The 23,063-nt window shown below is 42.7% G+C and overlaps 1 protein-coding gene across 6 annotated transcripts in view; it reads left to right on the top strand.

The window, feature by feature from the left end:
* bcorl1 (BCL6 corepressor-like 1) overlaps positions 1–22,810 on the top strand; it is a 37,755-nt gene extending 14,945 nt beyond the window's left edge. For 2 of the 6 annotated variants that reach the window (XM_079669840.1, XM_079669841.1), the window contains exons 3-13: positions 7,362–7,444; positions 7,541–10,126; positions 10,369–10,498; positions 10,804–11,259; positions 15,250–15,434; positions 15,660–15,926; positions 16,019–16,185; positions 17,022–17,167; positions 18,926–19,003; positions 19,938–20,109; positions 21,094–22,810. In XM_079669840.1, coding sequence (XP_079525966.1) covers positions 7,362–7,444; positions 7,541–10,126; positions 10,369–10,498; positions 10,804–11,259; positions 15,250–15,434; positions 15,660–15,926; positions 16,019–16,185; positions 17,022–17,167; positions 18,926–19,003; positions 19,938–20,109; positions 21,094–21,430 — 4,607 coding nt within the window. In that variant the 3' untranslated portion in view covers positions 21,431–22,810. Of the gene's footprint in view, positions 1–1,086; positions 1,239–2,093; positions 2,640–4,569; positions 4,691–6,872; positions 6,928–7,361; positions 7,445–7,540; positions 10,127–10,368; positions 10,499–10,803; positions 11,260–15,249; positions 15,435–15,659; positions 15,927–16,018; positions 16,186–17,021; positions 17,168–18,925; positions 19,004–19,937; positions 20,110–21,093 lie in introns of those variants that run through there. The other 4 variants (XM_079669844.1, XM_079669845.1, XM_079669843.1 and 1 more) reach the window with 4 other exon arrangements.
* The last annotated feature ends 253 nt before the right edge of the window (positions 22,811–23,063 follow it).

Raw genomic sequence — 23,063 nt, forward strand, 5'->3', positions numbered from 1 at the left:
TATTTGACTGTTGTAGTATATTCATCTTCATGTAGTTTTAAGTTACTGTTGTTTTGTTATTTTGTATTGACTGTTGTGCCTTTTATGTATGCCTCTTAGTGTGTGCATATGAATATATATATATATAGATATAGATATATATATATATATATATATATATATAGATATACATGTTTATAAGTTGGTGTACAGGTGTGTACATATACATGTATTTATATATTGTCTATATATTTTATTTCATTCCTAGGGATTGTGAGAAACAGCATTTTGATTTCTCCCTGTCTGTATCACACCAACAGAACATGAAGTTGACTTTTGACTTTGACTGATCTTTATATATACATGGGTTTCTTCAATCAGTGATCCACTACTAAAATAACAATCTATAGACCCATTATGAGACAACTGTCCTCTAGGTACAACGTCCCCCCTGATACAGCAACAGACCCCACGCTGCTTGTGCTTACTATTGTGAGAGACATTTGCATGCTTGCTGTTGGTTGGAAACAGCAGTAGTTATATCCACATATTGATTTAAGAGAAACTGTCCAACACCTTTGCAGCTTCCTGTCACAAATTCATACTGACAGCCTTCTCCAAAAATATTATACTGCACCTAACACAATACTATAAAAACTCAACCCCAAACTCGATTGCGTGAAAACAAAAGCAGTTGATGTGACTGTTCCCAAAATAAAATAATATTAAAAATAACACAATTGACTGTACAGGATGGTGTGAAGTCATAAAGGAAAAATAAGTGTGTTGTTAAAAACATTTGTTTTAGTGTGACAGGTAAGCAGACTATATTGTTAAAGTAAACGCTGTCAGTGTAATTAGACTTGAAGAAAATGTTACATTTTTTTAAGAGACCTCAACGCAGATCTTTGTTGAATCTGTAGCTGGGATACTAAACTCTGCCCCATAAGGACTATTTATGTGACTCCAGCGAAGTCCTCTGCAATTAAAGATTAAAACCCAGCGAGCACCAGTCTGTTTGTTATTCACCTGTAGGGCTTTACCCGGCGCTAGGACCCAGGGTGCGCGATTTTCATCTCCAGCTGCTGCAGACCGAAAACTGGCAATAAGGGAAGATCGCGAGGACAAGCCGAAATTGCATACTGTATTCCTTCTACTTCAAAATCACATCCCTGGCCCCGCTCGGAAGCCTCTGTAGACAACAATAGCTTGTTGCTTGGTCTGCAGGCTGTGTGGCTGTACACGGCTCGGAGCGCAAGGTAAGACGGTGCAATACCATGCGATTACTAATAACAAAGGCGTTACGGGCGAGCAGGGGGCATTAAAGGGGGCATTGCACAACGCTATTGAGGGCGAGTTAAACTCTGCCAAACTTTGACCTGGATATGTGTATTTTCTTGTTGTCGCTGTCTTGCGGGAGCCACAGTAGTTGCGGTGATGTATCGCTGATATCCCACGGCATTATGTAGGATCGTGTCACATGTAGCCTATGGCCAGCCAAGTTGTGTATCGAGATGACATACTTGAGTCTGCTGTCCATGCGTATCGGCTATCCAAACGCCGACACGGAAACTGTATGAAGTGATGCGATTCATTTTCAGATATTTAACATCATCTGGACGGCACATCGGGCCATCCATTAACCTGGCAAACAAGCACATCACCCTTCAGTGTTTCTGTGATCAGCTGCCACCCTCCCTTCGTTTATTGTAGAATAATTCATTACTTATGCCAAGATGGAAGAATAATACGCTTGCTTTTTACTGAGCGTCCACCCCCCGCCTGACGAGCCTCGGGATTCATTGACCAGGTGAACCACGAACTTATACGGGACATCCTTGTCTCTGTAAACCATGGCGGCCTAAATAGGGTCGATAATCTCCAATATGACTCACAGATAAATGACCATGTATGCCCACTTTGAAGACGACAATCTTCAAAAATCCGGCCTGCGAAACAAACAACGTGCCTTCATCTGTGCTATCGCAGTTGTCATACTGCATGTGCGGAATACCACATCCCTGCTCGAGAGATTTATAAATGCATGCATAATAAGTTGTTTTAACCCCATTGCTTCAGACATCCTATGTGGAGCCTGTGAAACCAAAGTCGTCTGTAATTGGTGAAAGCCCCGAGCAGCCGGTCACTACCGGGATAGCTGCTGCGCGGTCGTTGAGGTCTCCGGGTTACCCCGGCTCAGACACAATGCGAGGTGTCAGCTGCCGACTTTGTGAGACTCCCGCTTTCTGCCGACCCCGTGCTGTACATCCGCGTTTCCCCTTTTACCAATCGGTGTTTTTTGGTTTCCCAATTTCACATTTGGCCATCTGTCAACGACTTGTCTGCCTGCACGCAGCCATTACTGAGCGAATGGCGAAGGGCACACCGATCCACTCCGCGATAGGAAGGCAGCGAAATAGTTTCCGCTTGTAGGTTACTGCTCTCGGCGGATGGACAGGGTTGTTGTCCTACATCGCTTTCGTGGTGGGCAACAACACACAGATCGTGCATGGTAGTAAACAAACTCTCAGTCAGCCTTTCTGTGTGTGCACGGTTATTTCCTCACCAAGTGTTGAGAAAAGTAGGAAATGTGTTGGCCTAAAGGAGTGGACAGTGGACACCATTGTAGACAGTAGGCTAACACTGCTTTCATGATTCAGGTAAGACAAGTAGCCTAATTACAGCAGAGTAACCTGTACTGCTAAACTGTGCCCAAATGTGATTGTTGCATACAGAGCTAAATATCTCGTGGATGTGAGTCAGAAAATTACACTTGAAACTTGCTATGACTGGAAGTTGCAGATGTGCTGTCATGCTGTCAAATATTAGCTGTTGGTCATCAGATATTATTTTACCTCTTTAGTCTTTGTTTAATATAACTTGTGTGTTATAGTCTGATTTCAATTAAATAAAGCTGGTTAAAGCTGTTCTCAAACGTGCACTTGTTAAAAGTAAAAAATATAGAAACAGTTGTAAACAGAAGTTGATTTGTATTCATTTACAAATATTATAAAGATAATATAACTTGAAGGAGAAGCCTCTCTCAACATTATATACAGAGTGGTGGCTTGTATTTTTTAAAAATGGTCTGTCCTCTGATGTGTGAGACTTGGTAGCTGTGTGAGCATGTTTGGGTTATTTTCAGTAGGTTGAAGGCTATTGTTTTTATTAATAGGAGCAGATTATCTTGATATTGTGTACAGTCTTGTAGAGAATTAAAGACAATTCAAGTAGTTTTATACAGAGAAGTATTTTTGCTTTTTACTTAACTCCAGCCCACTTCTGTGTAGAAAACTGTGTACATGAATCCAGCTAAAACCTGACCTGGTGATAACAGGAAATGTGATTTTGACACGCTGCGCTGCAAGATGTAAATGACAGTAAACTGAGGATCCAGCACAGAGTTAGTGGCACTCTTTGGCAAAATGTGTGATTATCAGTGTTCTTGACAACAAAATGGCTTCACACCATCAAAACCTTGACTCGAACAAACCAAGGAAATCATAAAAAATTATATGGTTTGATTGGGCTCAGCACAGCTGGTCATAATCAATCATAATTAATTAGGGGAAAATACCTTAATCAAGGGAGCAAAGCTGTCATGTCAGTGCATGGTATGTCTCTTTATATATTTTCCAAGATAATTGTAGGTTTTTTGTTTTTTTTGTGGAAGAAAGTATATTTGAGGAGTTTGAAGATGAGAATCATAATATTGACTCTACAAATTCCTAATATCACTTTTGCTCTGCAAAAGAATGTGTAAATATCTTGTAAGCCAGTAAAGGGAAGACACCAGCGATATTTTAAAAAAACAGCCTGCATGCATGATTTCTGCTTCCAGGGCTTTGTTTATTTATTTATGTTTACAACTGAAGCTATGGTGTAAGTTAAGTCAGATACATTGTATCACCACAAAAGGACCCACACTTAATGTCTGATGACAAGTCTCATGTAGTTATGGGTTTTGACATCCTACTCAGTAGAATCAGTAGAAGAGGCTTTACTGCTCCCACATCTTCTCCAGGCTGCATCTCGCTGCAGCTTACAGCATGCAACTGGAGAGCCTCCAGCACCCGGAGTCTTGCTTCCTCGTGTTCATTCCCCTGCAACAGAAACCAAACCTCTCCCACTCTTTTTTGTATTTTAGCAATTCCGTTCAGCAACCATCACCCTCTGCTGTGACTCTGTTAATTGACCTGCCTACCACTGAAACGCAAACACCCGAGCAGTAACACTCGGAGTCTGCTTTCGTTACCAGAAATACAGTTTATTACTTCGTTACCCCGAGAAGCCACTTCAGTTTTAGCGCACCGTTACACTCTTTGGTCGCGATCCCCCATTCCCCTTGAGCAGGCAGAAGCTCGCATTGCATGCCGGTACCTGCAGTCCTCACCCCTCCCAGCCTCTCCAGCGTCTAATCCTGGGCGTGGATAGCCCAGCACTACATCTCCCATGCTATCACCGAGAACCCTCCTGCCCCTCTCTCTCTCCCACCAGACTGGAGATACGAACGGACTGTCTTGACTACCCCCCCCCCCCCCCCCCCCTCCCCTCCCCTTCCCTCCTCCTCTCTCCCTCCCGCCCCCCGGACTTTGAGAACCGAAAACCGTCGAGATTAGTGAGCAGCCGCGGACGGCAGAGGCGATAGGCTGGACCCGTCCGTATCCGAGTGGTGCCCGTAGCGTCGTCCACATGCCATCTGCACGAGCGGGTTGGTAACTGTTTGTGTCATTAGACATCTTTTATCTCGCCCGCTGATTAGCTCGGGAATTATTCAATATTTCGGACAGAGAGAGTCTTACAGGGGGGGAAGGAGAGGAGAGGCTCGGTGGGTCGGGGGGCTCGGTGAATGCTTTTCAACGCCGAAGTGGTTCCGTCTGTCCACCGAAAGGGCCGATATAGGAGAGACTGGAGCACTTCACATTAGGTCGGCCGGGGATAAATAACAGTAGCCTGCCTCAACATGTAAGCCGACGGAGTGAGAGAAGACTCCGCTGCGCAGGGAGCTTGAAACATACCCGTGGTGGTCAGTGGAGTTAAATATACTGTTTGCCCTCATTTTCGGTGACCACTCCAGCAGAACGATCCTGTACAATAAGTTGTGTTACCCCTGTGTTTTTGTTGTCCAGTTGGCTACTTTGTTTCTTCCTATTTGCGTGTTACTCAGTGCATGGAATTGATTATTTGTTTGTTAAAACTGTTACTTTGTCGCTGATGAAACAGCGTGATGATGGTCAGGAGTTTTGTTTGTTTGGCTCTGCCTTGTGTTTTCTGTGTGGCTTTGCATTGATGTTGACTTACCTTATCGGACGGAGATGTGACACATTGCCACATTGTGTTGCTCCGAAGCAGCTGCCACTCGATGTGTGGAGAAACCTCTCCTGGCTGTCACTTATTATAATATGCCCAAAACATCTATCTTTTATTTCCAAACAGTATCATCCATGTTGTCTGCGTTATTTAGGGTAGTGTTTTAGAGGAAGTCAGGCTCCATGTGCAGTTTATTCTCGTATTTGTTAGCGGATGCAGCGATGATCACCTGAGAGCCGGTTGCCATTCTCTCATTGTAGTCCCTCTCGCCATCTCCAGTGACAGAGAGCGACCCGGAGCTCTCCAGAGTTTTTTCGTGCTGATATTTACAACGGAGGATAGCAAAGTGTTACGCCACAACATGCATTGTGCACTTCCCCCCCACACATGACATCGGGGCGTGTGTCTTTTGTGTCACGGGGCTATAGAGGGATCTGCCCGGGCTGAAGTGAGCTACAACAGAACCGTTTGGTCCGGGCTGTTTTTCTCAGATGAAATGTCAGGCTTGACTTTGTTATGTCGGAGCGGTGTTGCCCACGGCGCGTGTGCCGGACTACTGCATACATTTTAGTGGCCTACATCAGAGTTGATGAATGTAAATGTTGTGGCGGAGTAGACCGCCTATGATCGCAGCACAAAGACAAACTAGCTGTAAGCAACTGTTGTGCGGTAATGAATGCAGAGCCTCCTTGCACTGAGTGGTATCTGCATCGCTGGATCCCTTTCAGTCCGTGCTCGCAGATTCCAGCAGAGATTGGTGTGTCAGTCATTATGTGCATCATAGTCGTTATGTTTCACTGACTCCCGGATGAAACATTTTCCATTCCCCCAAAGCTTTGAGATACATTTTTGCCTGTCCCTTTTTGTAGTCGTCTAATTTACTTGCAGATGCGCTCGCCTGCGCTCACCTCTACCTACATAGGGGCTCTGCTAGCGTGTGTATGAGAGTAGCCTACAGTATATCCCATTTTTCCAGATGATATCAGGATAGATTAAATGTTTTTGTATTGTTATTCACAAGCTAACCTGGTTAGAGTTCGTTGGAAAATAAATTATGTTGTGAGCATTAGGGAAGCAGTAGGTGAAACTTCATGTCTGATTGTTGATCACCCGGCCTGACCCCCATATTCAAGCTGAATTCAACACAGGAACAAAAATCCAGTGATGGATAAGAAACACAACTTTTTCTCCATTGTCAAACTTTAAGTCTGTCGCTCACTATTAAAAGATCATTTTAACAGAACTGCACTCGATTGCTTCATATACTGAGTGGGCCTATAAAGGGCCAGAGGCCACAAACTGGACTCTCCTCTTTTGACTGTCATAGGGCTTAATCAAACTAACGATGATTATTTTGTTCTTTCCGGATGCTTTAATCTTGTTTTTTTTCAAATACAGAGTCTTTTCTAGTATTGATTTTTATATGTAATGTTACTCTCTCCTAAAACAACACAAGGTACTCATAAGCTGCAGTAAGATGCATCCACTATATTGTGGTAGAAAGGTTTGAAGTGATGTAGACAGCCCACATCATCTTCAGTGTGAATGAAATAGCTTAAACAAACAGCAACCTTTGAGAGTTAAAGTTACCCTACAACATGCAGCGGAAAACACATGCAGATGGGGAGTGCGAAAGAGGTGATTTATTTGGGAATGTTGGACTTTTACGTGTCAGTGCCCGGCTCCTAATCTGTCTCTGTTTCAACTGATGCATTAGGTCTCATTTCACTTACTGATCAGACTATTTTTAGTCAAGATAATTCACACTCCAGATCGGTCTGACAAATTGTTAGTATTGTCTGGAACGAACAAATATATTGTTCAGTTTATCACGCTTCTCTTTGCTACCATAAATGTTTTTTATGCCCTGAGGAAATTGTAACATATCTTGCCTGTCGTAAAGAAGGGAACTTTTTTATCGCTACCTTTTAGTTACTCTGAAACATTGAATGTTGCATAGAGTAGGCCGTGTTCATTCATGAAGGATCGAATGAAATAATTTTCTGTAATTATTATGAAAACGACACCAACGTGTATCACACTAAGTGTTCTTCTTTTTGTGTATTCTGCAGCTTATCACTCTATTTCAAGAAAAACTCACCTGACTGACTCCGCTACCCCTGAGGCATGTTGTGTTAAAGAAACACCTATGCAGGTAATTTTTTTTTCATTACAGTAAGATTACTAGATTAGAGTATTATTTTCTCTTATCTAATCAACATTGGCCTCATGATCTTCTCTTATTACTCAGGTGGATCCTACACTAATGAATGTAGGGGATGGAGGCACGGTGAGCAGAGAGATCAGTGCTCCTAATAAAGCTTCTGCTAGTATGGTGGGAAATCCCCCCCAGACGCTACCCCCTGAGTTCAGAGGAGATGTTACCCTCAGTCAGCAAAACAAGACGACTCCAACAACAGACTGTAAGACAGCGAAAACCTGCCTGGACACTAGCAATTACAACCACAGCCCTGAGCTTTCTCCGCCTCAACAGCCCAACAATGCACCAACGTCCGGCTCTGAGAAGAAAGCAGACAAAAGGGCAGAGGCTCCTAAACTCAAGGCTGATGGTGCTGGGGTCTTCCCCTCTCCTCATAGGTTAGGTGGCGTGAAACTCGTCCGGGAGGACTCACTCAACCCCTGTCACAGCAATGTGACATCCAGTAAGAAATCTCACCCGCAAACACAATCTGTTCAAAGTGTTCCCCCTGGGTTTCAGTGCTCCACCATGTTTAAACAGGTCCAGCCTGTTGCCTTCCTTCCCTCGACTAATTTTCCCTCCCCACTTTGTAAAATTACTCTCCCACCAGCATTGGGTCAGATAGCAGCATTGAGAGAAGCCACATCAAACCAGTTTCAGAAAGAAATTCAGCCTCAAAGCTCAGGTGTTGCAGGGACACCTCTCATGCGGACCTATCCCTTTCTGTTCTCGGTGGGCCGGACTCCAGCTGCAGAGAAAAAAGTCGGAACATTATCATCCAAACTTAAATCTAACCATTCATCCACTAAAAACGCCAAATCTGTGGGAGAGCATAAGTCTTTGGCCTCAGTGGTGGCCTCACCAGCTATTGCCCTACCCTTGCAGCACCCGTCATTAACTCCTGCAGCACCCACCCTCTACACACTGTCTCCCACTGCTGCCATTTGCTGTGGCTCTGCACTGGCCAGCATCACCTCTCAGAGCCGACTGCTGAACCATATGGAGAAAGGCAACAGCATAGACAAGACTACCATGGGCTCTCTTAAAACATCGCCTCCCTCAGCTTCGGAGGACCACACAGCTTGTTCTGTTGAACCAAGGGATGTACCTCTTGATCTATCTGCTAAATCAAAACGTCCAAAATGCATAAATGACCCTCCAGTCACTATGATTGAGCCTCATAATAATGAATCAAATCAGAGAGATTTTCTAAACTCAAATAGGACTCATTCTACAAATTATAGCTCAGCTGTGCAATACCCTATCTTACCCAACACCCACAGAAATGGATCTCATCAAAAGCAAATTAGTAGGCCTCCAAATCACCAGGTCCCAGAGCCCAAACCAGCCTGGAGTAAAGGATCTTCACAAGACTCCATAAAAAACATCCCCGGGACTTATGTAGGTGTGGCCAGCCCCATACTGGCTTCTACTCTACGGGGCAAAGACGGAAAGGGGGCTTTTGCTGATGAATTTCCATCTTTTGCAAAGCAGGAGTTTATATCTATAATTGACCAAGGAGAGCATCTGGCCTCAGTAGGAAAGAAGCCATCCTGTATGATGAAGGGCAACCAACATGCGCACAGCACCAAGCATGTTAAAAACACCAGCACAGCCATAACTAAGAACTGTCCCTCTAAAGGAGCCCTCACCACTGCCCTGTCCAGTTCTACCAGTGCTCAGACTCCTCAGAAAGCTGGCAAATCAGCGGTGCCATTCTCCAACACTGTCGTCAGCCCGGCTTGGCCGCAGCCAACTCCTCTTCCACACCAACCCTCGTCTGCTCAGAGAAAGATCACACAAGGATCTCCGAAAACAAAAGGCACCACAGCTTCGGAAAGATCCAAATTTCAGAACGCCCATCACAGCCCGTCCAAACCTGAGGATGATAAGTGGGAGAGAATGAAGTCTCCCCTGTCTAACCTCGTGTCCATCGTAAAGCAGCAAACTCTCGAAACGACGGCACCAACAGGTGAGGGTGTTACTCAACTCTCACCTGTTGCATCAAGAAAGGCTGATGTTTTGAATCCACTCTCTGGGAGCCATGACACCCAATCTAAACACACTTTTGAATACCCACCATACTGGTCTGCTGAAGAGTGGACTGGTGTGCCATCTCAAGGGGATTCAACTCAAACTATAAAGAGACACGAGAAGGCAAATGCCACAGAGTGTTTGGACAATAATACTGAGTTAAACAGCAGCAAAGGAGAACATGTGGGACTGCAAGCGAAGCAAAGCCCCTCGAAGCCTGCTGGCAAGTCTCATCTCTTTGGGAGCAAAGCATCAACAAATGGGAACAGGATGGAGAGCAAACTGGCCCAGGTGTTAGAGGGGGAAATGTTGAAGAGAGAAAGTGGGGCGTTGGACAGTCCTCCCAGAGCAAAATTGGAGGGTATGGTTGCATCCATTCTTACAGGCCAGTGTGCGGCGGGAGGCGACAAGTTTGAGAAGAAAACAAACGGAACCAAAGAGGAGTCGCCAACCAAAGCAAAATCTTCTGCGGCCAAACAAAAGAAAACCAGTCCTAAGAAGCCAGAAAAAGAGAAGGCGGCAACGGACTCATCAAAAAAGGCTGCAGCAAAGAAAAAACAAGATGCAAAAATCACTCCATCCAAAGTGTCTTGTCAAAAAAAGGTAAATTATCTCTATCTTTTTCATGTCTAAAATGTATTAGACATTTTAGGTAGCAATCATGTTAATCTCGCCAAGATCTCATCTATTCATTTTGAGATACAGAGCTGCCTTTCTATGACTAATGATTTAACTCCAAAGGGTTTATTGTGAGTGTGTTGCAAAGCTTTCTGTCACCATGAAAGCTTTGTGATCAATAGCATCCAATACAGCGTGCTCACTTTGTCCCCTGTGTATTCCGGCAGAAGAAACAATGTGCACCTGCGCTGGAGCAGAGTCTTTCGGCGGGGACACTTTCTCCACCGAGTAAAGAGCCGACTCTGAGGGTCAAGATCAGTCCCAACAAGTCCGATCCACCAGCACGCAACAAACCAGGTTCCATCTTTTGTTTCTTATAATTATGGGACATGAACAGCCCTGAAACGTTATTGCATTGTGGACTCATTGCTGATAAATGTCACATTTATAATGATGCTTCAGTTGAATCCCACATTTGGCATTTCATTAAGCTTAAAAGTAGATCTCATAGTTCTCGCTCTGGAAATAAATAGCCTGCAGTCAGCCTCAGAAGCAGACAGAAATTGTCGCACATATTGTCTGGATGGTGTTTTTTGATGTGTCAGTCATACTTCTATGCATAGACATAGTGAATGTATAACAATTCAATTTGATTAAATCAGTTGCAGATAGCGGCGGTGGTGTTCAGAGTGTGGAGACTCCGGTGTCTCTCAATCGCTCGGCTGTATCCGGTAAAGAGTCCGACTCTACTGGAAGCTCCTTCACAAGACTGAGGAGAGGACGACGGCGAGCTGATGAGGCTCGACTCGACCTCTGGGGCTTTGCTACGCCTTCCCCTCCCCCCCCACAAATGCCTCCTCCCCCGAGTTCCCCGTCACCACCTGTGACTCCCGTGCAACCCGCCCGCCGTCCGAGAGGAAGGCCCCGCTCCAACCCCCTGCCCGAGAGAGTGTGTCAGAGCAAGGGGAAGACGGCCAGTGCAGAGTGTGACACGCCTGCTTCTAAGAAACGCCGGCGATGTCGTAGCAAAAAGTATCAGACTGGGGATTACATCACTGACAAAGACAAGCTGGAAGACGGAGAGCACCTCGAGGAATCTGACAGCGGGTTCCCAGCAGGTACGCACTTTCTCTCCGGAGATTAGTCGTTTTTAATTAACTGTTTCCAGCACAAGTGTTAATCACAAGTGCAGCTGTGAGTGACAGATGTGATCAAAATAATTTATAAAGTTTGGAGGAATCTGTAAAAGTGCAATTATGCAATTCAGGGCTGAATGGAAAAATACAGCTGGCAGAAATGTATCTATTCTCGATACTTGATTAATCATTTATATAATTGGTTAAACAAAAATGCTTTTCTCTCTTTGCACTGTTGTTCAGGTAAACATGTAAAGACGTCTATTCAGAGCACCTAAATTAGAAATGGGCCTTTTGAACTATTGTTTGACACTTTAAAGACCAAATCACTAATCGATTGATTGTTGTAACAATATAATACAAATCAAGGCAGATAAATGATATTCCAAATGTTATGGTTAACGGCAGCTCATAGTGAGTTGCTGACCGTGACAAAACATCTGGTTGTGCTGGCCTCTAATAGGTTTTTGTCATTGTTTCTGACTTTATTAATAATATTATTCTGTCTGATGCTATGAATTAGGGATGGGGACGATTCATCGAATAGTCAAAATTATTCAGGTATTCGAATATGAGAATATGAGTTATGAATATCTTTTTTTTTTTTTTTTGGGAGGGGTGCCTAAGTTGATTACAATTGATCAAATGGAATAATTCAATGTATACGACAGTGCCATAGCTAAATGTGTTAGGTCTAAAGGTGTGTTTTGCTCCGCTCACCGGTCCCTCACAGCGGGCAGAGCTGCAGGCGCTGATCTCTCCCTCGCGTCCGGTTATACTTCACTCGCGTTTATGTCCAAATCCATCAGATCTAGCTAGTTCTAGCTAATGATATGGCTGCTGCCCCTCCCTACACGCAGATCACGCAGACTCAAACCTCATCTTATGCCCACATTCCAGCTGAGAGGGTCTTCTCTACAGCTGGCCTGATTGTGAGTCGCCTCCGCACCCGCCTCTCCGCTGAGTATACATGCTCATATTCTTAAACAACAATGAGTATTGAATAGCTGCATTCTGTGCATAGGCCCTGTTTTAGGTTGTTGATCTCTGTTGTAATAGGGTTACGTTACCCTAACCGGTTATGTTGTTTGTGTATGATCCCTCTTTAAATTAATATATATATTTTTTTTTTTGGAAAACATTTTCCCATATTTCTTTTTTTTTTATAGGATATGTACATTTCGGTTAATCGGTTACCGTTTTTTGGGGGGTCGAATATTCAAATATAGATTTGCTTTCAAATTCCCATCCCTACTATGAATCTGAACTGATGGTGGCAGCTCTGTTCTTGTCTGTGAAACAGATTTCTGTCTGCAGTTTCTCTTTAGAAATGTCAGTAAAATACAATTTTTAATATTTTTTGTAGATTCTCTTTTCAAGCATTTTTAATATTAAATAACATTATGGCCAGCTGACAAAGTTAAACATCTTGGATGCTCGTAACTTCCAAAAAAATAGGTAAATATCATCTCAAAAACATTCATGCCTTTGTTTTTACCCTCAAAACCTTATCTAAATCTATTGTTTTTATCAGGGGGACAAAGATGGCAAGACCAGGAAGGAATTAAAGATAATACATTTAGAACTGAGGTTTCTATAATCCAAATTATTATAAAATTAAAAAGTGTTAGACAATTAGAAACAGAAAATTAATTTGTAAAAGGCTGTCAAATAGAAACCTTCTAAAGTCTGTGTAAAAATAAAAAATGTTTGGCTTATTTGAATCCAATAAACTAGCAATTAAAACGGTTTGTTCAAAAGCAGACGTCCTTGTAGGTTTCTTGAGGGGCGGATCTACGGGGGGGTCAAGGGGCAGCTTCCCCCCCACTGTCCTTACCCCCCCAGCTGCCCCCCCTAACTTTTGTGTCCCTAAAACTGTACTTGTATAAACAAACCTACACTATGTCCACATGCTTCTCAAGCAACGAAACAAGCAGTTAATTAATTAAAAGTGAATCATTTTAAATATCATCTTACTTTAGGCCCGTTAAAAACACAGCTTCGACCCTGCAACTGCGGAGCGGCGTTCACAGAGACAGCGGCTCACACACGGCTGCAGAGAGGGAGTGAGCTGTCCCCGCACCTGAAGGTGGATCATCTTCCCCTGGGAGCATTTCCCCTTCCACTAGTTTTGTTTTTACTAAAGACGAGAGCTTCAAACAAAATATAAATAAAACGCTGCTGTTTGAATCGATAGCGTTTAACAGACGGTCGCTGTTTGGGACGGCAGCAATGAGGCCAGATAAATTAAACCAGGATACATCCTTTACCGTCAAACTGGATCTGAACACAGCTGCCTGTGCGTTTGATCAATACTTTCTGATGTTATGTTTATTATATGCTACTTATCAGCTACATGGCCCTAACGTGTAAAGTTATACACACATTTGTACCAGTGCTTTTCACAAGTGGACTCTTGCAGGCCAGAGTAGCTGAAGTGAGTCAACAAGAACAAAAAGACATATCTGAGAAGAGATCAGGACGAACAGAAAGAGGAAAAGAGAGTACACTGAAGAGACCAGGAGGGTCCGAGCAGGAGGAGGAAGAGGAGGAGATGAAAAGACCAGGAGGGTCAGAGCAGGAGGAAGAGGAGGAGATGAAGACATTAGTGAAGAAGAAGAAATGTATGTGAGGAATAAAGATGAAGTGTCAGGAAGAGGGACAGAGGCAGGGATCAGGAGGCAGAGGAGACTCCAGCTGGACCACATGGTATGTTCTTATTCTCCTTACATACATATTACAATACAGCAGCACAATCTAGCAGCTCTTAATATTGACACATGTTGAAATGTGTTGCTGCACAGGTCACCTTTAGCTCTCTTAAGAGATGGGTGATGTTATTTGTGTACTTAATTATAACTAAGTACTTTTACTGTACTTACAGTAAACAGAATTCTAGGGAATCATGAGTACTTTCTGCTGTTTTATACTATATTTTAGTTTGTTTGTCTGAACACCTTGTTTCTCTTGTGCATTAAGAACACTTGTCTTAGGGCATGATTTAACAATAAATAGGTTATATATATATATATATATATACACAGTATAAAATACCACGTACTGCCCGCCCTCCCAATGACCTCTTGCCCCCCCCTTTGCCACCCCATGTCAAATGTTCTAGAACCGCCACTGGGTTTTGTGCTGTTTTGAGTTTCTATATTCAGGGTTGATTGCACTAATTGTAAGTCGCTTTGTATAAAAGCATCAGCTAAATGAAATCTAATGAAGTGTTAAAAAAGGTACAAGGCTAAAGCATTATGAATTAAAAAAAAAATACATTCTGCGATACATTTACCATAATACAAATACCCAAGATAATGAAGACAGCATATGTACGCATATCTGTGTATCTCCTCGAGGTGCCACCTGTGTGAGATGTGCACATCAGATACCTGTTACATCATCAGGTCTATATGTGAAGAATATGCAGAAATATGGCACACATGAGTACAATATTGCAGAAAGCAGAGCAGAGTATCTCGCAGAAAGCAGTCACCCTATTTCAGCCGATATGATGTCTAAGCTAAGGGCCATTGGTTCAGGAAGCCCCATGCTGTCTGATGTCGCCACAAAACGGCCCCTAAAATATTCCGTTCTCCATGTTCGGCTTGTTCGATGAGCGAGAGTGAGAAGCTGCTCCATAACAGATCCACTATATGAAAGATAACATTTGAGATGATGAGATATTACGATTGTTTGTGGATTTGAATGTGTTTATATGTTTGGTACCTCTCAGCATAACCTCCAATCCAGAGGTGGAATTAACTAAGTATATTTACTCTAGTATTGCACTTGAGTACGCATTTGAGGAACTTGCACTTTACCTTTTAAACTACCCAACAGTTTATAGGTATATATGATTTGTTCATTTACATTACAGGCCTTTAAACTTGTAGTCAAGTATTTTCACAGTGTCAAAAATCTGAATACTTTCTTCTGATCTGTTAACACTGATCTAATTTCTAATTCCAGATCCACAGGCGGATCAGTGTCCGAGTCCCACAGCTAACAGTCCCGAGCCCCCTCCAAGGAAACCCGCGTTCACTCGCTCGGGCTCGATCCGCTACCAGGAGAGCGAGGTCTCACCGGAGGGCAATGACAAGCCTGCAGGGAAGAGGAAGTTCAAAAGCAAGCACTTGGGGGATGATGAGCAAAAGGTAAGTCCTTTGCTGAGGTTGCTTGTTAGATTACTGTTCATTTTAAACCATACAGGGGTGATAGGAATAAACTACAATGTGCCATGAATATATTAGCTTACAGTGCCCCCCTGTGGCTAGATAAAGGCCATTTGTGTCACATTTATGATGGCAGCTGGCTTTAAAGAAGAGTGGAAGTCATTGCCTTAAGTGTCACACCCTCTAATCAATAAATCTATATTTCAGATTAAGACCAAACGCAGCAGCTTGGGCAAGCGTGCAGCATCACTTCCCCTGGAGGATGATGGTGCGGATATCAAAAGAACAGCAAGCCCCCCACCAACTCCAAAAAGTTTGCCATTATCTCCATCAACTAAGAAAGGCTCGTCGGGCAGAATCAGCGGCTCTGAGTCTCCGCCCAAAAAACCTGTTCCTCCTGAGGTCCGTCGGCTGATTGTCAATAAAAATGCCGGGGAGACTTTGCTGCAGCGGGCCGCACGCTTGGGCTATCAGGTAAAACCCACTTGTTTAGTATTGTTAACAAAAATGTTACTCCAGAAAACTGCAAACCGTTTGAATCATAATGTGCTTCCTCTGCTCTACAGGATGTGGTTCAGTACTGTCTTGAAAAGGACATCAGGGAGGTAAACCGGCGCGATAATGCCGGTTACACGGCTCTCCATGAGGCGTCCTCCAGAGGCTGGACTCAGATCGTCCAGATGCTGCTGCAACACGGCGCGGACGTCAACTGTAGCGCTCAGGACGGGACACGGTGAGGCTTCATGGGCACGGTCCACAGTGTTAGTTTTAGTTAGTTGAATCCAAGTTGAATTTAAATATGTATGTTTAGTTAATTAGCATAATATGCTTATAATGAACCCTCCTTCTTAGGATTTACAATCATAATAAAATATTGAATGAATATTTGTTGAGAAAGTTCAAGTGAGTTTTATCATGGGTGTGTATGTTTTTACCTTGGAAACCGCATGTGTAACTAAACAATCAGTTTCTAATTTTGGTTTACTTGGCATCTGTCATATCTTACAGTCTTTGTTGAGCTTTCTAAAATATTAAGTGGTTGAATATTGCACATATATATAATTGACCTTAATACATGTAATGTTAGTAGTGTTGTGCACATTTTTTATTTAAACATCCTCAAAATGTGTCTTGTTATGAAACTCGCTCTCCTGAAAAGATACACTCTCTACAGGTGGTGGGAGCAGTCAGGAGCCAAGCGACTGACTCACTTTGCTCCTTTAACAGAGGACACTGATTGTCCAAAAGAGGTTTTTTTGTAATGCCATTTGACAGCTAACATTTACTCAGGTCCTTGTGTTGATTCTAGTGGTGTGCTGCTGGTCTATTCTAATGAATTCATTAAGCAGGGGAGGAGTATGACCATGCAGGCATTTAGAAATAATCTTTCAATTGGGATGAACATATTGTATTTTTCCAAGATGTGACCATGTTGAGGATTATATAGTGGTTGCATATCTTGGTCCGATGATTTTAAAGTGGTAATACTTCACATACAACACATCTGACATAGCGAGTGCTCTGAAGTTTTATAATTGCTGAAGGACATTTTGTTTGTTCCTCCTTCAGGCCGCTTCATGATGCCGTAGCGAGTGATAACCTCCCCATCGTCTGGCTGCTCCTGAACCACGGTGCGGACCCCACTCTGGCCACCTACTCTGGACACACTCCCGTCAAACTGGCTCACAGCCCCAGCATGAAGACCTTCCTCACAGGTAGTTCACCTTTTATATTAACCTCCTTCTCAATCAGTAACTATTTGGATAAATAAACATATTTTTAAATGGTTAGATAACTCATTTTTCACATTAGCCACAAACACTTCAGACACAATGACACCACGGCTGTAAAGCTGCATTAGGGATAATTGAAACGATCCATGAAAATAAATAATAAAACTGAGTATTTGCCAACTTTACAGTCACTCATCAAACAACAGCACATTAATAAGCTCTGCGCCAACTCACTACACATCACATTTTGGCACAGTGAGCAATAAACAGCTTGCATGCAGCACACATGAGAAACGTTATATCCGCACAGAGATGTCTGAGCCATTGTTTTGGTTGTCTCATATCGGAGTTTGGTTGTTCAAAATGCCGTCCTACTGAAAGAAACAGGAGCTTTAGCGAGTTAAATGTCACCGTAGAGCTGCCTTCCACTGGTTTTACGTTCAGAGCAGCATAGTTAATATTATCTCTCCCTGAAGACTTGTTAATGGTTTGAGTTGAGAATGCTCTTCATCAAACCACTTAACTGTGACGTATTTTACCCTTCCTCCCCTACAGTGTTATCCCTACTTTAAACTTAGCTGCTGAAAATGTTACAATTGATGATAATTATTGGGGTGTAACAAAAAACAATCTGAGTTGTATTCAATCCTCTACAAGAGCACTTGTAGTTTATACATTATTATCAAATAATTGAACAAAGAAAAGACCAGCCTACACTGTGATCGGATTTTTTGCATTCTCATGTTTGTTAGCAGCCGTCCTCAGAGCGCTGCAGGCTGGGGGTTTCAGAACAAACACAGCCCTCATCATCAAGACAGGCAAAGTGATTCTTTACACATCTGGCCTCCTTGAACATTTCCTCAATATTTTAGACCTTTTAGAAAATCTTCAATCCAACTTTTCTTTTTTTTTTTTCCTTTTAGCTCTTTAACTTATTTTGCCGCCATTGTTGCTAGTGTTGCACCGTTTTAGGGATCTTTCCAGGTTGTGTTGAGTGTTTCTGTCTCTATTAACTTGACTGTTGCATCAGTCTTTAGTGGAGTATGTCAGTCACATCATGGATCTCAGGTAAATACAGAGATGAAAGCTCGGGAACTAACGCAGTAATGGTATTTGTAGGGATTTATCATTTGTATTTGTTTTTACATTTAAAGCTTTTTTGGTTTCCAGTGAATGTCTCTCCTTTTGAATGGCATCATCAGTCATCAAAATAAATCTTACTGTTAATAGTGGTGATATTTGAGAGCTGCTATCTTTGAATGCTTCAGACGTGTGCCTCCTTTTCTGTGAGGAAAGCAGGAGAGCCATCAGGGTTTTTACTGCAATGACACTTTTGAAAGGCAAAACGCTTACAATTATGGATTCAGGCAGAACATGTCATTGGATAAAAACATGTTTCGTAAATGTTCAGTCAATTTTGCCTTTTGGATTTAATTACACTGTTATTAGAGTTACTTGAAATGTTTGGATCGCACACGTTGGAAAGAATCAAAGGCAGACAACACTGTAATCTAATTCCAACGAATAAAATAATACAAATTAAATGTATTATAGCCAAATCGTTGAGCTTTGAACTATTCAATACAACCCTGGCTTTTTGTATTGTCTATTGTTTTCAGACAACCATCCCAGTTATCCAAACAGTCAGATGTGAAGCCTTGTCTTTGTTTCTTTAAGATTTAAACATGATGCAGATCCAAAAGTGTTGACATGTACACTTTTTGATTTTTTTCCCCACAGAATATTTCACAGATCTGGAAGGCCGCAAAGAACCGGATTCCAGTTTACCCTGGGATTTCTTCAGTAGCTCCCTGTTCGGTAAGCAACCTTGAAGTCAGGATCTGTTCTCGATCAAAGAAATATTCTGATTCCTCCGCTGGCCATGAGGAAGTCGAGATGAGGCTTCTTGCAGTGATGACCGCTGCAGGAAAATTATTATTATATATTATTATTATTCTAGCTTGTAGGCCGGGCTGAGGCTCGGCACCGGGATATGGAGAGATGTTGGTTATCGTTGTGAACCGGCATCAGAGTTAAGGGCCACAGGGAGCCAGTTCTCCAGGGGAGGATGAGGCGGATTAGAGCTGCATGGAAGAGAGAGAAAGTAAACTGCAACTTTCTGGATCAATTGTAGAGGAAAAAACATGTTGGTATTGTGTGATTCAACTTTGATGTCACCCACAATAAGGATAAATATATGTTTTTCTTCAATATATTAATTCTTATTTTTTTTTAATGATCTCTGGCTAGTGGTGATACAATGCAATTTATTTTATAACTGTCAATTCAAACGGTCAACTAAACAACTAAATTATTCTCCATAATTAAATTATTTTAATCTCCAAATATACTTCCCTTGGCAGATTAATCTATTTTTCAAATTATCCACTTCTCTAATACTTGATCATTTGAGATGTCAATATTACATGTAGGCCTGTGTTGCTGACACAATTAGGCAGAAACTACATATTGGGAAATTAATCCTCCAAACATGTGGCTTTTTAGCGTAATTTACATATCCCTATGACTATGTAGAGTGAAATCCACTTCAAGCTGCGACTGACAACATAAAGTTCTGTTCCTTTAAACGATCACAGCTCAACCAGATGTAATGTGGTTGTTGTGAGCAGACTGTCCACCAGAGGGCGTCTGAACCCTGAGTATCGATGCAGCTCAGGGTCAAACCTCCAGGGTGTCTGCTGCTCTGCGCCTCACCTCCCTAACCCCCTCCCTCCCTCCCTTCTCCTCACAGAGACGGAGCAGGAGCCGTGCTGGGACTTCCTGTTGTCTGAGGAGCATCAGGATCTGGAGGAGGAGGCACCAGGAAAAACTGATCCCGACTCGGACAAAGACTGCCTGGTGTTTGAATTCTCCTCTGAGCCTCTCTTACCCTGCTATCATGTGCAGGTGTCACTAACCCAAGGGTGAGTTTCCAAAAATATAATCTGTAAAAATGCCATCAGTTTTGAATCTGGATGCAAAAAGACACCAACCCCCAATACCCCAACATGGTCATCACATTTAGCTTTCATGCAAGGATGATTTGTGGGTTGCAAACCTCCCTTCTGAGATGCAACTGTTTAAATGCCACCCATTTCAAAAAATCAACTCAAATATATTTTCACTGTGCGCTCCATGTTTATGTGAATTCAGCTGAAGGAAGATCGGATGGTAGCAGGTAGTGATAGCTCTGACTCATGACTGCAATACATCAACAGTTTCATAGAGGCGTGTTTTCTCAGCTTCCTGTGAAAAGAGAATCACACACAGTGGAGTGCTGTTTATACTTTTATACTTACACCTTGTCTCCTGATAATATACCAACATCTTCACCGGCGCAGTTTGTTAGTACACATATACTCGTGCACAAGTGTGGGACGATGAACATTAGACAAATATCGACAACAGTCGGTTAAGAAGTTCTGCACTGTTTAGCATTGGTGTTTCATCACAACAGTCATAAGTTAATTAGGGTACATCAAAGATCACCTTCTAACTTCTAACAAGCCCCCGCTGTGTCCCGATTTCAAGTGATACTTCAGTGATTGATCGTGGTACTTTTATAATGTTGAAGAACTTGCAAGTTCAGAGGCCAAGATAGCATGGTCTTTTTATCATGGCGTTTATATCGTGGTGTTCTCTTTTTAGTGTGGGTCAAGCTCCAACACTGCTGGGTTCTACAATTCTCGTAATGTAACCGAATATGGAATTAAAAGTTTTCACTGCCAGTTTATACTGAATAACTTTGTTTAAAATGGGCCTGTAAAAAAAAATGTAAATGATTCAGTCCTGAACTTTGAGAGGAGATCATCAGTCTGTGGCTTTCATGAATGTCTGGGAGGAAATGTGCTAATTAGAGTATATTACTAATATAGACTAACTTATATTTCCTTATTTCTCTCTTGCAGCTTTTGCAACTGGTTCCTCCTGACGGACGTCCTGAAGCGTCTAAAGATGTCGGCACGGATCTTCCGGGCGCGTTACCCGCAGCTGGAGTTGGTGAACCTGTCTCGCACTGAGCTCTCAAAGCAGGTCTCGATCAGCCAGGTGAGCGCCGCCTTGGCTTCGCCTCAAAAAGGCAAAAAGGAGGAGGAGGAAGAGAAGGAAGAGGAAGATGAGGGACTTGTAGATCTGGTGCGATGTGTACCAGAGCTCCAGAGACTCCTGGGCTCCTCCCTCCACATCCTGACGGAGGATGAGGAGCAGGAGACGCTGATAGACACGGGGAAGCATGGCAGCCGATAGCCTCCCTCTCACAGCACTCTTCAACGTGCAAACTGTTGTCAACCCGAGTCCTTCCTGCCAGCAGCAGTCAGAGGAAACCTCTCCGTCCGATGTCACATGGGTCAAGGGTTTTAACTCCAGTCACGACACTCCACCTCTAACCTTTGACCTCAGACAGAAGGTGATTAAGTGATCACAAAGACCTGCACATGGGAGTGGTCGGTGCTGGAAAGCAGCTTTCAGGTTCCTATCTATAGGTATATTTGAATACACAAACTATTGAGCAGACCTTTTGTATTGATCATGTATGTACATGGTAGTGTGTATGTATATCTTGCCACCAGGGTTAAAACATTTGGTTATATAAATGTATTCTAGTGGCAAAGGACAAATTATGTTTAGGAGGGGTTTTTTTGTTCCTGAGGAAAAGTATTGTTTTTCTTCGATGGGATACAAACCAAGGCTTTTATCTTGGTGAACTCTTGGAGCTAAGACTTTAAAGTCAGGGAGGCCTCTGGCCCGGATGATCCTCTGTCAACCTAGGAGACCTGGAGACCTGCAGAGAGAGACTACGGCACATAATACTCAGACACAATCATTTCCATTGTTACCCTGTTTCATTTTTCACTTTACGACATCATTACCGGACAGACCTAAGTAGCTTATGGTGTTTATTTTTCCTTGACATTTCACAAAGTCAACGCAGGCAGCGCTGAGGCCGTCCCTGCTCGCAGTATGAAATCATGTTTTTTTGGACCTTGATATTAAGAGTTTGTTTACAGAGTTGGACAGATGGCAGGGCTCTCCGGTCCCCAGGTTGCACTCCTCATGAACTCATACAGAATCCTGTGGATCTCTCTCAGAGGAAAAGTAGTCCCACCTCTGCGCCCAGAGCCCTCTCAACTGCAGCCACATCCTGATATGGTGTCCCCAGATCCCAGAGTGCTTTGTGTTGCAGTGTTTTATTTACACTGTTTGTTGTGCTTCATTTAATAGTCATTAATATATTTGACCTCTTGTGTATCGGACGAGCCTGTCTGTGAGATGAGTTGCTTTGTATGGTCGGTGCTTCATTTTGAAATGTACTTATTATTAGGATCCCTTTATTCTGAGATTTTTCTCCCTCATTTAAGAACAGTATTTCTCAACAAAAAAAGCTAAAGTACAGTTTTATTGTACTGGTGCTAAGACAGATTTTGTGTTGACAATCAATGATGTTTTGGTTTGAAGTCACAAACTAATAAAAGATATTTAAGATGAAGAGACTTAAGGTGTAAAGAAAAGTATAGTTTAGTTACAGAAAACGGGATACAGCACGACTGAACGACTGAGCAGTGTGTGAAGAGCGATTTATTTGATTCTTTTTTTAAGAAATCAACAAGAATAAAGCATGATTGTGAATCATCGTTATTATCTCTTATTATGTCAATTGGATTATTATAATGATTGCTGAATTGAATATTCGCGGGAGAACTCTCCCTCAGGCGTCTTTCAAATGATTGCTTCTGCCACAGACATCTCACTGAATACATCTTAAATCAGAGGTAATTTGCCCCTCAGAGAAAATCGAACAAAGAACCACGAGATTAATCTTTGCTGCATCTGAAGGAAACCTTTTATATTTAAACCAAATACGCTTTATCCCACAGTAGGG

The sequence above is a fragment of the Notothenia rossii genome (genome assembly GCF_949606895.1).
Source record: "Notothenia rossii genome assembly, chromosome: 3".
Taxonomy (NCBI): Eukaryota; Metazoa; Chordata; class Actinopteri; order Perciformes; family Nototheniidae; genus Notothenia; species Notothenia rossii.